This window comes from Alternaria burnsii (assembly GCF_013036055.1).
Source record: "Alternaria burnsii strain CBS107.38 chromosome Unknown 705, whole genome shotgun sequence".
In the NCBI taxonomy this organism is placed as follows: Eukaryota; Fungi; Ascomycota; class Dothideomycetes; order Pleosporales; family Pleosporaceae; genus Alternaria; species Alternaria burnsii.
In genome coordinates this window covers 583,832-598,769 of record NW_024066107.1, presented here as the reverse complement: position 1 = coordinate 598,769, position 14,938 = coordinate 583,832, and the positions used below count along the sequence as shown (strand labels likewise).

General features: G+C 50.9%; 8 protein-coding genes across 8 annotated transcripts; 4 read left to right on the top strand and 4 right to left on the bottom strand.

The window, feature by feature from the left end:
• Positions 1-73: 73 nt before the first annotated feature.
• Positions 74-1,159, bottom strand: GT037_000223 (uncharacterized protein; the record flags this gene model as incomplete). The annotated part of the gene is made up of 2 exons (XM_038925270.1): positions 74-983; positions 1,035-1,159. The coding sequence occupies 2 exons, from the start codon at positions 1,157-1,159 to the stop codon at positions 74-76; spliced, it is 1,035 nt and encodes a 344-aa protein (XP_038791126.1).
• Positions 1,160-1,622: 463 nt separating this feature from the next.
• On the top strand, positions 1,623-2,552 carry GT037_000222 (uncharacterized protein; the record flags this gene model as incomplete). The annotated part of the gene is made up of 1 exon (XM_038925269.1): positions 1,623-2,552. One exon carries the CDS (start codon positions 1,623-1,625, stop codon positions 2,550-2,552), a length of 930 nt encoding a protein of 309 aa, XP_038791125.1.
• A 501-nt stretch (positions 2,553-3,053) lies between these two features.
• GT037_000221 (uncharacterized protein) lies at positions 3,054-4,088 on the top strand (the record flags this gene model as incomplete). The annotated part of the gene is made up of 2 exons (XM_038925268.1): positions 3,054-3,087; positions 3,283-4,088. The coding sequence occupies 2 exons, from the start codon at positions 3,054-3,056 to the stop codon at positions 4,086-4,088; spliced, it is 840 nt and encodes a 279-aa protein (XP_038791124.1).
• Positions 4,089-5,180: 1,092 nt separating this feature from the next.
• On the top strand, positions 5,181-6,998 carry GT037_000220 (uncharacterized protein; the record flags this gene model as incomplete). Its single annotated transcript, XM_038925267.1, has 1 exon — positions 5,181-6,998. The coding sequence occupies one exon, from the start codon at positions 5,181-5,183 to the stop codon at positions 6,996-6,998; it is 1,818 nt and encodes a 605-aa protein (XP_038791123.1).
• A 358-nt stretch (positions 6,999-7,356) lies between these two features.
• GT037_000219 (amino acid permease-like protein) lies at positions 7,357-9,020 on the bottom strand (the record flags this gene model as incomplete). Its single annotated transcript, XM_038925266.1, has 3 exons — positions 7,357-7,404; positions 7,453-8,670; positions 8,721-9,020. The coding sequence occupies 3 exons, from the start codon at positions 9,018-9,020 to the stop codon at positions 7,357-7,359; spliced, it is 1,566 nt and encodes a 521-aa protein (XP_038791122.1).
• A 564-nt stretch (positions 9,021-9,584) lies between these two features.
• GT037_000218 (mfs general substrate transporter) lies at positions 9,585-11,072 on the bottom strand (the record flags this gene model as incomplete). The annotated part of the gene is made up of 1 exon (XM_038925265.1): positions 9,585-11,072. The coding sequence occupies one exon, from the start codon at positions 11,070-11,072 to the stop codon at positions 9,585-9,587; it is 1,488 nt and encodes a 495-aa protein (XP_038791121.1).
• Positions 11,073-11,702: 630 nt separating this feature from the next.
• On the bottom strand, positions 11,703-12,893 carry GT037_000217 (s-adenosyl-l-methionine-dependent methyltransferase; the record flags this gene model as incomplete). Its single annotated transcript, XM_038925264.1, has 2 exons — positions 11,703-12,707; positions 12,753-12,893. The coding sequence occupies 2 exons, from the start codon at positions 12,891-12,893 to the stop codon at positions 11,703-11,705; spliced, it is 1,146 nt and encodes a 381-aa protein (XP_038791120.1).
• Positions 12,894-13,491: 598 nt separating this feature from the next.
• Positions 13,492-14,832, top strand: GT037_000216 (fmn-dependent alpha-hydroxy acid dehydrogenase; the record flags this gene model as incomplete). Its single annotated transcript, XM_038925263.1, has 1 exon — positions 13,492-14,832. One exon carries the CDS (start codon positions 13,492-13,494, stop codon positions 14,830-14,832), a length of 1,341 nt encoding a protein of 446 aa, XP_038791119.1.
• Between the last annotated feature and the right edge of the window lie 106 nt (positions 14,833-14,938).

Here is a 14,938-nt window from a genome sequence, read left to right as displayed (position 1 = left end):
AACGCTTCATCCCCAACTACGCTCGATCTGTGCTTCCATCCCCGTCACAAGCACTGGGTATTAAATTCGTCGCTCACGTCCCCTTTGGCTTTTTAATCAACACCTTCTCCCCATCAGCACTCAATTCCCAGCCCACTCCCTCACTGACCAACTCCTCCCACCTCCTCTCTGTAACCCTCTCCACAAAGCCCTTGTCCGCACTCAGATACGCCTTGCCTAGACACTTGAGCGCATGCACCCTCACCCCACCATCAGCCCACTCCATAACACTTCTCTGATACCCATCCACACTCTTCCTCACCCGCCAGAATCCCACATAATCATCCGCGACCAGACACTTCAGCACCTTCTCCACTCTCCAGTCCTTGTACCCATATGCCAACTTTGTCGCTCTTGCGCCTGCGAAATCGGATTGCCGACACGCTTGATCGAGGATCAGCAGGCCGACAAAATCGTGTAAGGTGGAAGGGGACAAGGGATTCCGTGGATGTATTGTGTTGAGCAGGGAGAGGAGAGAGGGGAGGTACGAGGCCCAGTCGTGGCAGAGGATGCTGACGTGAATTGCGAAGGTGTAAGCGCGCAGGGCAAAGGCGTCACTGCGGTTCGAGGCTGTTATTGCTTCGCGGAGTTTGCGCAGGGAGGCGAGGACTGTGGCTAGTTCGTTTATGGAGAGCGTGAAGGCTTTCTGGGGGATGGGGTGGTGCTGGTGTGTCGTAGGTGTGTTTGTAGAGGTGGATGCGAGGGGCGGGCGGCTGGTATGTTGGTGCTCTGGGGGTGCGTGTTTAGAGAGGGAAAGCGAGGAGAAGGAAGATGTGAGTTTGGAGTTTGCGGTCGAGGCTGACTTCGTGTCTGTGGAAGTAGACTGGGGGACGCTGACTGAGATGAAGAGGCGATCTAGTTCATCGCGGTTGAGGGCGCAGAGCTTCATGTAGCGTTCTATGATGCGGTTGAAGTAGACTTCTTGCGTTTTGAAGTCATTGAGCCTGTGAGATCAGACATTGCGCCTCGATGTGTAGGATGAGAGGGAGACATACCGCGTCTCTCCTTTGGAAGGCAGCCCATATGTTTCCAAAATATCTTCGCGGACCGGCTTCAGGCGATTCCAAGCACCTGAGGCGGCGCGACGGCTGCTGGGTCGGGCGGGATCTGATGACTTCATGGCGCTGGCGGTTGGGATTGAGCGTCCTGGTGAAGGGGATAGGAGGTCAAGTAATGTCGAAAACCTTGATTACCATGGCTGTAGGTCACCGAACAGACTTCAGACCCATAGTGCCCAGGCGGGTAGCAGTGAAGGTAGTCGCGCTGGAGGTTTGGGAAGGTGGGATGGAGGGGCAACGCCCGAGCTCGACGCGTCTCAGACCATCATCGTTGCGATAGGGACGCAGAGTTCAAAAGCGTCTAGACGTTGATTAACGTGTTCAGTGGTCAACCGCTGCCCTGCTGAAGCGATGTGTTGTTCTCGCAAGCCTCGCCGGACGCGGCGTAGTTCGCGCGTGGTCCCTGAAGTGTTCGCGGATTGTCCGAGGCCGCTTCATGACATGTGAACTCCTAACAAGTTCTCATATACTGCAAATCTTTCCCTCGCGTTCTGCTCATCCATTTTCTCCTGAATTTTCCACGATATGGAAGCCACCAAGAAAGCGACCTCGAAGGCCGCAGAAGCCGGAAAAGAGCTAGAACCAAAGGTCGAAGAAAAGTTGATATTATTATGGGATGAACTCTCGCCGTGGCAGCAGGACAATCACTACATCCAGTCAGGATACCGCGCTCAATCCAATTCCTACATCAAGTCCTGGAAGAGCCTGGGATATTTGCACAACGAAACCGTCAACATCTACACGCATCTCGTCGGTGCTTTGATGGCTGCCGTATCCTCAATAGCTCTATACAGCACACTCGCGCCTCGCTATGGGACGGCTACGCAAGAGGACGTGTGGACGTTTGGCTGCTATTTTGCTGGAGCTATAGCATGTCTGGGTATGAGCGGGACATATCATACGATACAAAACCACTCCCATGAAGTCGCCGTATTCGGCAACAAGCTCGACTACCTGGGCATTGTGTTCTTGATCTGGGGCAGCTTCATACCGGTTATATACTATGCGTTTGGCAACGAGCCAGAGTTACGAAGAACGTATTGGACCATGATCACGACGCTGGCAGCTGCCACGTCTGTTGTAGCGACACACCCCAAGTTCCGCACTCCGGCACTGAGACCATTTCGAGCGCTCATGTTTGTGCTCATGGGTCTTTCCGCTGTATTTCCTGTGCTTCACGGTGTTCGACTGTATGGGATCGAACATCTGCGAAAGAGCGTTGGGCTGGATTGGGTTCTTCTGCAGGGCGCGCTGTATATTGCTGGCGCCGCTATCTATGCTGCGAGGGTACCTGAGAAGTGGAATCCCGGGAAATACGACATCTGGGGCTCAAGTCATCAGATCTTCCATGTATTGGTTGTTCTGGCAGCAGCAAGCCATCTGGTAGCTTTGGTTACGGCGTTCGACTACGAACACAGCCACAGGCTGCAGGAAGTGATAGCAGCCAAGATTTAGACGTAAGTAAACGATATCCAAATCATCCAGCTACAAGCAAGAACCAATACTATCTCTGACAAGTTTCTTCTATGTATCGTGAGATGTCGTATTGCAATCTGCCCTGAAGGAAGCGATCGACAAGGATGTATTTCCAGAATGCAGCCGAACGACGCACAGGCCGGGAGATGACGCCGTGGCTCGATCTGCCAGCCACCTTCTATGGGGAAGGTACTTTTGTGGGTCAGGGCGGCCAATCAAACCACAGGACCGCAGCTTCCGATCTTCGAGCTCACTTTCCCAGCACTCAGGTTCCCGGCTTCCATTCTTCTCTTTTCTTCCACACAACCCGTCGCGTCTCTTCCCACTGCTTGCGCATCATCTCTACGCATCGAAGTATCCTTTTTAGCTTTACGCGCATCAATTGCTGCCCCGCCCCGCTTTCGCGACTTCTCACGCAGGTTTGCGAAGCATAACGTCATCTCATACCGCCAACGCCTACTGAGCTGTATCACACACACAATGACTGACACCGAGATCCAACAAGGAGACAAGGGTACGTTTTTCTCACCTCTCATATCCGACACTTCCTCGAAGGTATAGTGGCTGCGCCTAGCATCCTTCTGTCAGGCGCATTGCGCGCCAGCAAGCGCAACGATTGTCAATCTCCGCGCATTGCTATGCTCTCGATCACATCTAATACAACCCCAAGAATCATCTGTGAAATCATTACTGACGTGCAATTCATCAGTCTCATGGAACTGGGGCTCAGGACAGCCCGGTGGTGAAGTTGCTGAGGTCAAGGACCAAGGCGAGATTGCTATCGAATCAAAGAAAGGCAACACCATCAAGAAGAACGCCTCACCTGACAACCCCGCTGTTCACGTCGAGCGCTCTGGCAACGACGTCGTGAAGCGCGCTTCCGAACTCCAGATCGACGAGAAGGCCGACGGTGCCAACGGAGAACAAGCTAATGGCGACTCCAAGGAAGGCGACAAGGAAGCTGAGTCAGAAAAGACAGAGGACAAGTCAGCAGAGTCGGAGAAGAAGGACGACGACAAGCCCGCTGAAGCCGAGAAGAAGGACGAGGAAATGAAGGACGCGCCAGACAGTGAGGAGAAGAAGGAAGAGGCGCAAACCAACGGCGACTCCAAGGCCGAAGAGTCCAAGGAGGAGTCAAAAGAAGAGGCCAAGGACAACGCGACAGAAGACAAGTCCGACGAGAAGCCTGCAGCCGACGAGAAGGACGACGAACCCCAAGCCGGCGACAAGCGCAAGGCCGAGGAGTCGGCGGATAAGACTAACGGCACAGATGCCGACGAGAAGCCCGCAGAGAAGAAGGCCAAGACTGATGAGGCCGAGGCCGAGGATGAGAACAAGGACGAGGACAAGGATGAAGCCGAGACAAAGCCCACCCCCAAGAAGGGCGGCCGTCCCAAGAAGGAGAAGAAGGAGCCTGCAAAGAAGAAGGCGCCCAAAAAGGCTGCTACCGCCGATGGTACGCCCCGTCGCAGCGGCAGGACCAACAAGGCATCGGTAAATATGGCTGAGGATTAGAATTCCCTTCCCAAGTAAAATGGCAATGGGCACGGTATCGAACGCGGCGCAAAACTCGGACGAGTTGGAACGGGCAGAGCAAGGACAACAATGATGGCATGAACGGATATTGGGTGGAAAGGAAATCTGGATTCGGCGCTAAAAGGGATTGAATCTTGGTATCGTTCTCCTTTACTACGGTAGCAATCTTGCTTCTCCTTTAGTCTATTTTTTTGTGTAACAGTACCAGTAAGATCAAAATCAAAATCGAAATCAACAGTACCTGACAGCTTTCTCTTTGTGATGTCCTAGTTCTTTGCGCATGGAAATGGAAATGGTACGTGGCGAAGCTGTGTAGCTTTACAAGAGACAAACAGGGTTCCATTAACTGAGATGGCTATGAATTGCTACAGACTATTCTTGCTAGATGTTTGTGATTGTGGTGTGCCTGATGAAACTTGTCAGCGATGTTGCACTGTAGTCGATCTGGTGATGTGACAAGTGTGGGTTATCTCTACTCAGACAGGAAATACTCATTCAATAAAGGCCGTGAAACCTTCTCCGATCCGTCTTGAAACTTGTGATTTGTATTGTAATCATCATATTGAGATGGGAAATGCTGGAAAGAGGAGAATTATGACTTACCTGAGTGAATGCAGTGCCGTGGAGCGTTCTGCTGTTAGTGTGGAGACGGTGGATGCGCATGCGATGTATTGATCGCGCAAGAAAAACTGCTCGCGTACAGCTCTTAGCTCATACCATGCTTTGGGCTTTTGTGATCGAGGGAGGAAGAGATGGAGGGAGCTGTAGGTTGGCTGGAAGGATCTTACGCGTTTTGAAGCGAGAGCCTTGGCGGGGCAGGGACCATGTGTCCTGAAAGCTCTCCCCACCTTCGTCGCAGCAATGCTTACCATGCTCACTATCTTCATCGCCTTATGAGATTCGGCTTCTATGCTATGTCGATCTGGATGCACAATGGAAAGGATATTCCATCGCCCTACAACGAAGACGACTCAGCGCCCTCACTTCAACCTTCCACCTGGCCCGCTTCAAGCGACCCAAGCACACGACTGCGCTTAGTTGCAGAATGCAGTCGTACATACAAGTCTGATAATGCGGCTCCTAAACGTACATACTTTTGAATTGGAGACGTTCTTCGACAACATCCCGCAATATGCCATCCTTTCTCACTGCTGGGAAGATGAAGAAGTCGTGTTCTCCGATCTAGATGATCTAGAACAGGCTAGAAAGAAGGGAGGCTTTGCGAAAGTCCAAAAGACTTGCGAAGTTGCTATTGAGGATGGACTCAAATGGGTGTGGATCGATACATGCTGTATTGACAAAAGCAGTAGCGCTGAGCTCTCCGAGGCTATCAACAGCATGTTTGCATGGTACAAGGACTGTAATCGATGTTATGCTTATCTCGCCGATGTGGAACTCCGGGGCGCTGGCAAACCGATCCAACTCAGCAAGTGGTTCACACGTGCTTGGACGTTACAAGAATTGCTTGCTCCTAGTAACCACCAGACGTATAGCACAGCTCCAGGCATGAAATTCTATTCCCACGACTGGCAACTTCTTGGGAATAAGATCAACATTGGCCCGCAGATATCTGAAATCACAGGAATCCCCATAGAGTATCTAGAGGGTCAGAGCTTGGACACCGCAAGCATCAGTATGCGGATGTCATGGGCTGCATATAGAAAGGCAACAAGATCCGAGGATATCGCCTATTCTCTTCTTGGAATCTTCGACGTAAACATGCCATTGCTGTATGGAGAAGGAAAACACAAAGCATTCAGGAGATTGCAGGAGGAGATCATGAAGATTTCTGAAGACGAGACGCTTTTTGCTTGGGAAGTTTCAGACGGAACGGAGATGAATGAGTTGACCGCAGACGTGCTCGCCGTTAATCCGAACGACTTTCGAGAAACACGAGATCTGATACCATTCGCCTCGGATGATCCTGTGGCTCCTTATGCTATGACACACAGGGGTCTACGTATATCCCAAACGCTCTTCCACACTCACCAGCTCGACGAGAATGAACGCAAGAAAATTCGACCGCTTCGCTCACCAGTTATGATCTGGTTGAGTCATGACATCTCTTGGGGAATTTTAAGATGTCACGTTGTTCACGACTTTCAGCATTTCGTGATCGTTCCATTGCGACACCTGTCTGGTGATGTTTATCTCCGAGACGTCAGTACAAGTGTATCTTTGATCCCTTTTGGATCGGTGCCATCTACTGCATTCTCTAGGGAAATCTACATCCGGAATGCTCTTACGTCAACTATTCAGAGAGGTCTCCAGCGTCGATGGGGTTTTCTCGTTCGCAGCCATACAGAAGGCGTCGAGATACGACAATGCTATCCGAAAGAAGCTTGGAACACGAAAGACAATATTTTACAGGGCAAGTTCGACGACGCTGAAGCTTCATCCTGGCATGCGGCACTGGATTTGAGCTACACTACAGTGACGAAATCGGGTCAGATTGTGAAGTCCTTAATGCATTTGGCCCTTGGGTGCAAGTACGATGAAGTCGCGAAGAAGCCCAAAGCATGGTGCCATATTGAAGGCGCGTCTTCGCCATATAGTGGCGGATATCTACAACAATTTCATCGCGAAGCATCGTCTAGGCTCGCACGAACATCGATTTCGATGTTCCATATGGATCAGACGACTGGGTTCCAGTCTTGGCATAGTCTCGAGGTCACCATCACTCCAGCAAAGGTTCTGTCGCAAGACATGTTCGTTGTAGACTTTCAATACGCGGAGCTCCAGGACCCAATAGATACAGGCGCACGTAGCTCTCATCGACAACTGGCACCTCCCAGTACGTCAATTCCCACGATGTATCCTGGACCCGCTTTTCACGACCTTCCGGAGCGGGTTAAAACAGTGCCCAAGATCAAAATCATTGAGCCATAGAAAACACGGAGATTGTCACAAAATTGCTGTGTATACTGCCAGTTTCTTTGCCGCTGCCTTTGCTCGCTTTGGCGCTCAACAGTGATTGTTTCTACAAACGAGGGTAGCGACACAGACATTTTCATCGCACCCACATGTTCTCTACGTTGTGCATTCTGCTGCACACTCTGCACGTCACGTTCTATACAGCGATTTAAGGTAGCAAATGGCGATGCATGTTTTCGTAGCATATTGGAGTTAAATGGCGAATCGCTTGGACCCGCTTTCGGCAATCCACCATGTTCCTGGGAATGCCCAACTACTTCCTACTAATCACAAACATGTGGCCTTAAACGACTGAAAACCATACAGCCTAAGATTACCGAAGACGTCCAGAATGTAGATCAATGGTTTTGGCACGCGCAAACTAGATCGTGTTAGCAAGTTTGACTTTCACGAAGAGGTATGTACTCACTTGTGTCTTATGCCACAGCTTCCAGACAATGATTGGCACTATAAAAAGTGGTATGCCAATGTACGAGGCGATGAAATCACCCGTACTCCAGTTCCCTTTCAAAAACACAGGGAATCCTGTAATCAAAGTAATGATAGTGGACCCAATGAACCCATACCATGCGGTAAAAGGCTGGAACGGGCTCTTCCAAGGCAAGCTGTCTCGACTGTGTCCCTGCGCTTTCATGGCAGCATAGAAGCGGATGAAGCAGAAACATAATGTCGCCCAGGCAATCAATCCCGCAACAGTGCTAAGACTGACTAACCAGCCGAAAGCTTGTGCAGCACCACCAGAACCCAGACTGAGATATGCGAGAGGCCCAAAAGCCCAAGAAGCGAGGACCGCCCAGTACGGTACGCCGTTGCTCCAGGTACGGCCAAAGAATTGTGGGAGTTGGCGGTCCGTGGTCATCGCAACGATGATACGGGATCCGACCCAACAATAAGAGTTACCTGCCGACCAGGCAGATATGAGAATGCAGGCATTCACAATCGAAGGGAGGGTGCTGATGCCTGCCTGCTTGATGGCGATGACCCAAGGTGAAGAGTTGGCATTTCCACTGTCTGATACGAGACCGGGATTCCTAGGGTCGACAATGATTCCAATAAGAAGAGCACCCAGAACATAGAACAGGGCGATTCGGAATGTAACGCGTTTGGCCGACTTTGGGATGGCAACGTGAGGGTTGATGCTCTCGGCAGCTGTAATAACCACCACCTCGACGCCTATGAAGGAGAACGCCGCGTTGACGAACGATGCCAGGAATCCTAGAAAGTGACCCGTTGGTCCAGTGATGCCATTGTAATCTACCCAGGCTCCGGGGTTGTTCCAATAGCGGAATCCAATGGTCTCGCCGTTTGGTGCGCCTCCGGTCGTTATGACAATAGAAACCAGGATCAGACCCAGGAAGCACGCGATCTTGATCGTACCTGCAGCGACTTCCGATTCACCAAACCAACGCACGCTAAGCAGATTAATTGCGAGAATGAGGACAAGACTGATGGTAATGACAATAGCAGGTGACATGTCAGTCCAGTAGCCGACCAGGATTGCGGATGCCGAGCATTCGGCGGCGATGGATATAGTGTAGCAATAACCATAGCTTATAGCCAAGGAGAATCCGACAGCTGGGTCAATGAAGCGGCTCGCGAAATGTGGGAATGAGCCAGCAGTAGGAATCTAAATGATGGTGAGCACAATCTTGAGATAAATCGCCATAGGATACCGACCACCGTAGCCAGTTCTGCAACACTTTGCATGACACACCATAAGACACTCCCGACAACGATGTAGGCAAGCAACAACCCTGCCGGTCCAGCATCTGCATATGCAGAGCCGGTTCCAATGAAAAGTCCCGTCCCTATTCCAGAACAAAAACCAATCATGGTGACATGATAGTCCCTGAGACGGCGCTGGGTAGCGCCATGACCACCGACGTTCAGTTGTGGCTCGATGATTGGCTTGCCATCGTCGGAATGATGGTAGTCGATATGGGGCGAACTCTCGATATCTCGGATGTGGTCCAACATGTCTGCGGGGAAAGGGTTTGGAGACGCACAGGCAATAGGGTCCGCGGGTGACTACTCTGTGGCTACATTATAAAGCTTCCTAGATGATACGTACTCGTATGCTCTTATCCCTTGTCGATCAGGAAATTCTCTTTCGCGCCATCAAAGCACGTCATGTAAATCTACTGTAAGCCTGGACCACCCTGTGGTGGCGCTTCATGGAGTCGCTGAGTATCGTACGAACATCATGGAACATATCCTGCAACTTTGGGGGGTTTTCTGGAGTATCTGAATGGTCAGGTAACTATGCATCGATCAATAGCAGCAGCCATGCTCGGTTTCAGACATTTTATCGATAGAGATAGAGCATCGCCATATGATTTGTTAGACGAGCTAGTTTCCTGTAAATCGTGAAATTCCGGAAGGGGCCGATTTTAGCGCCGCGAAGTTTTCTTCAGATGAACACGCTACCGGCTGCTGGTCCGTATCACGCTAGTTCCATCCGCTCAACAACAGAATTGTGGAGACGTGTGAGTACTTTGTGATGCTTGTTCTCTAGCATTACGGAGGTATCTATCGGATCGCTTATACTTTGACTCTCAACGTCCAACGTCTTCCTAAACACGCCCAGCGACTGAACAAGAAGCTAATCAACGACAACCCGAGGATTGCACAGAAGAAAGCTACCATAGGTTGAGGCCCGACAGTCTCAACGAGCTCTCCACTGATTGGGATGCAGACCAGCGTCGCAAGAGAAGCGATGAAGTACATGCTTCCATAGTATCGGCCAAACTCTTCCGCTCTGCATAGCTGTCCCACACATGCAGGCGTAAGAGCCATCCATGAACCCGTACCAAATCCAAAGAGCGCTGCGAAAGCGTACAGAGCTGGAAGCGATGTTGTACCAAACGGCAACCACAGGACCAACATCCAGAGCAAAGTGAACAGAATCATGACGAATAGGGTATTGAATCGACCAATCTTGTCTGCGACATAGCCTGGAAATAGTCGTCCGAGGCAAGATACTCCATTGAGTACGGCAATGAGATAGAATCCAGTATCCGGCGGAAAGTTGGTGCTTATCGATGCATATGTAGGCATGATGCCCAGTCCACCAAAGAGAACGACCTCAAAACCGAAAACACTCAATGTGAACAGGCTCAACCTTAGATCACCGTAGATGGACAGTGAGATTATGGCCTTCTTCTTTGCAGCAGCAGATGGTGGAATGCGAGCTTTCATCAGGATGTTGGCGACGATGAAGCAAAAGAGGAATACAAAGCCCAGTATCCGGAGTGACCATGCGTAGCCATACTTTGGAAGGGTGGTGCGTAAGATTAACGGAATTGCCAAACCACCAGCGGAGCTTCCCATCATTGCGATGCCTTGGGTGAGGCCTCGTCTCGCTTTGAACCAATGCGCAACCACCGCAAGACTCGTAGTGGTCAGCATGGCGCCGGAGAACCCTCCCAGTATACCACAGCAAAGGATCATCTGCCAGAACTTGTCGCACTCAGCAAGTAGGAAAATCATCAGTAGGAACATGACACTTCCGGTCAAAGCGATCCACCGTGGCCCATAACGGTCAAAGAGTGGTCCCACCCAGATGCCCAGCGCAAGGGACAAGTAAACGAAGACCGAAGGGATCCATCCGATATCACGCGCCGACATGTACGAGAGTTGATGCTGGCCCCAGTAGTCCTGAAGTGTGCCGATGGAAACCATGAAGCCAAAAGAAGGGAACAGCATCAAGCACGCTGATGCGACAACGAGCCATGCACGCAGTCCACCTTCAGGAAAGTCATCCTCTGCGTCTACGATAGGTATTCCGGGCTCTTCGTCTAGTTCGTCGATGGGTTGCGTCCGATGCGACCGTGTACGCCCGTGCGATCGGATTTCCATCTCTTGATGAATAGACTGCTTCGCTTCGCTCCCCGTTTTCGACCGTCCTGTCATCTTCGACACTGTCCTTCTCAACCCATCCCAAATCTCATCTGGTTCGGCATATGGTCTCCCGTCGCTCGTAGTCATTCCGTCCTGCACCTGTACCGTCGGATTGGCGATTGGATCCATCTTCGAACAAGGCCTTCGTCTTCCTCTTTATCGAATCGGATAGAAGAATACAGCAGAATTGCGTCAAGCACTCGTAGCGTGGACCAAAAGATTTCTTATCCGTCAGGAAGTTGTGTGGTCGTGGACCACAGAATCTGCTGCTCCTTATAGAGCAGCATCCGGACAGTCATACCTCATTGGTAGCATAGCTTGGCGTAAAACGTGCGTCTATGACAGCGAAAAGATGCATAAGGCGTATCAAGCGTCAAGGCTTCTGAAGCGCGCCCTATCGGCGAGTGAACCGGCGTTGTCGGGACCTGCCCCGCCTTCTAGTACGTTCGGAGCTTTCTGAACACTCCGATGCACCCCTGGCTGCGCGTACTGATACTCCGAGATCGCCGTGGTAAAGACGATAAGGGCTTTTCGAAGCTTTCCGGTGCAAGGCGCAAGCGCGTAGGTGGAGAGGTGGAGACGGTTGTGGCTGCCGGTGATTGAAGTTGTAAGGCGCGACGAAAACCCGCGGACTTGAGGGATGATGACTTATTCATCCACTGGTTATTACATCAGTCCGATAAAATACTCAGCATGGCCTTTTCAATTCATACATCGACTGACTATGGACTATCCACTAGCTAACTACAGACCTGCACCTCACTTCGGTACAGCCGCAATAACGGAATGGAACCTCACATCGTCATAGCAGTGCACGTCCACCATTTTCAGTCCTGCGCTTTCCAACAACTTCACCCAATCTTCTCTACTCCGTTCAATGCCGCCGAGCGCCGCCATCATCGCAAGATCCATCATAGCAACCTGCCAAGGTACCTTTGTCTCTGGTAACACCACCTCATCGATCAAGATGCGCGATTCTGGGCCCATTGCCGGGATGATACTCGAGAGGATGCGCACACAGTCTTCATCCGCCCAATCATGCATGATATGGCGCAAGTAGTAGAACTTGGCACCACGAATCGGTTGTTGCGTGAAGAAATCATGGGTTTGGAACTCAATACCATCCACTTTGGGCGCATGTGCAAGAGTCGAAGGGACATCTTGTACGACGATACGGCCGGAGAGGTCAGGAAACTTTTTCTTGAATGCCACAGAATGTTGACCGAAACCGCCACCAATGTCAACCATAAGCGCAGATTCGTCTGCAGGCTTGAAGTCGCCAACGACTTGCTGAGCAGGGTATGAAGAGACCCAACTATCGACAGAGTCGAGCACCATGATGTGGCCGAGTGCTTTCATCTGCTCACCATCCTGCTTCATCCACTCGAATGGCGTCAGCTTCGTCTTCATTGCCATATGAAATGGCAGATCCTTGGGGTCGCTAATGTCTTGGTAGTTGTGCTCTTTTAAGTAGCTGGGAAGCGCGTTTACAACCGGCAGGTGGAGCTTCGAAAGATGCGGTGCGGCGCCGTTGACATGCGGATCTGCGAAGACGCGTGTCGTTCGGCTTGCTGCGAAAACGTCTTTCCCAACTTCTGTGATAAGTCCAAATGATGCCATAGAGCGAAGTAAGTGGGCAAGTAGGTTCGGTGCTGCGCCAGTCTTTTCCTGAAAGTCACCGTGCGTCATCGGCGTCGCAGATGAGGAGAGCGTGGTAAAGATGTTGAGATCAATTCCAACATCGACAAGGGCCCATTGAAGAGGCTGATGACGTTAGTGAAAGGTATCCAAGGCGTGTGGAAGACTCACTGCCATCGCTAGGCTAAACATCATCTCCCAGTCGCTATAAAGATCCTTTTGCAGGTCTCGAACCTGTTCTTGGATTTGTTGTCGTTCACGAGCATTGCTCTTTGCGTACAGTTCGCGGATATTCTGTGCTGCTGCTTCCATGACTGTAGGGTTATGGGTGTACACTATGAAGTTGTTTATTGAGAGACGATGAGATGGCTGTATCGATACATGTCTGATATTTTACCTTCGATCTTTATATCTTTCCTCTCTTCAGGCAACCACTTTATTACTTTCGATGTCGACCGCATATTGCGTTCTGGGATCGTTTGTCGGCCGAATTGTGCGAGATCTAGGTTGGTGGTAGTAAGGCCATCCGCAGGTAACAGCGAGATCGCCGAACAGACCGATTTTGCCGATGCGATGTCCGCGGTACATCTTTCCATACAAAATTAGAGACATTCTCGTTGTAGCATCACCCAGTCTGGACTCTACACTTCATTCGATGTTTGATCTGTTCAGTTGTATACTCCGCGAGCTGAGGGAGGAACGATTGTGTGGGTAGATTGACGAGGGATGCTGAACCTCGGCATGTCGATCGTTCCCCACATCTCCGGGCGTCCTCCGCATCACGCTTGTTTCGCGTTCCAGGGACATCAACAAACACGATAGGAACGCTCGAGAGATCATCAGGTTCCGCAAGTATCTATACGAGACACAACTGCCCTTCTTGTGAAGAACACCTCTGAGTACCATCATCATGTCCGACGCAAAACCACTAGCAAAGACCGAGGAAACGACCTACTACGAACCAGACCCAGATTCCTACGTCAGCTATCAACGCGAGATATATGCTAGTCTTCGGAAGCCCAAATACTCAACGAAACCCGCGCAATGGGAAGCAGCTGCTCGAGCTGCAGTTCCTGAACCAAACTTCCTTTATGTCAACGGCTCTGCAAGCAGTGAATCAACATATACAGCAAACGTATCAGCTTTCGAGCGATACCGACTACGTCCATGGATGCTGGTGAAGGCTACACGGCGCGACATGTCAGTTGAGATTTTTGGGCGAAGATACAAAAGTCCATTGCTTGTGGCACCGATTGGTGTACAAGAGATTCTTCATCATGATGCCGAGGAAGCAACCGCAAGAGCTTGTGCTGCTGTGAAGGTACCCATGATCCTTTCGACAGCTGCTACTCGAAGCATCGAACAAGTCGCACAAGCCAACGGAGACGGCGACCGGTGGTACCAACTCTATTGGCCCAAGCCGCAAGCTGAGGAGCTTACAGCGAGCTTGCTTAGTCGAGCAAAGGCAAGCGGCTTCCAGGTTCTAGTTGTGACTCTCGACACGTTCATGATAGGCTGGCGACCTAACGATCTCGATGAATCATACATCCCCTTCATTTGGGGCCAGGGCTGTCAGATCGGCTTCTCAGACCCCGTCTTCAATCGCATGTACGAGGAGATGCAAGCTGCAGATACTCGTAGCATCAGCGAGAAGGTATCGGAGATCTGGCAGATTCTGAAAAGACCGGGGAGCATCGGAGGTGCGGCGAAGGTTCTCAGCCATGCCAGTATTATCAAGAAGGCCATGTTGTTCACAGACCTGGTAGCGTCTGGGAATTACCGCGATTGGAACGATTTAAAGATTCTTAGGAAGTATTGGGATGGGCCTATTGTGTTGAAAGGCATTCAGACTGTGGAGGATGCGCATCGAGCTGTTGAGCACGGAATGGATGGCATCATTGTCTCTAACCATGGAGGACGACAGCTTGACGGAGCGATTGCATCGCTAGACGCATTGGCGGATATTGGTGCTGATGACAAGATCAAAAGCTCGGGCTTGACTGTGCTATTCGACTCTGGTATCCGAACTGGGTCAGATGTTCTCAAAGCCCTCGCCTTGGGGGCGAAAGCTGTCTTGGTTGGACGTCCGTATGCATATGGCCTTGCGATGGGAGGCGAGGAAGGTGTTAAGCACGTACTCAACTGTATGCTCGCTGATACAGACAACTCTTTGGCGAATCTTGGGAAGAAGAGTACAGCGGAGATCAGTCGGGACGATTTGAGGGTGATGCAACAACCAGCAAAGTTGTAGTTAGCAACCAAGGCGCCTGCCAATGATGTTTGTGCTGCGAGCTGTACAAAAGTTTCGCAGATCGATGCATACCTGAAGGTCAGTGGTAGCAGCACTTCAAGGCAGT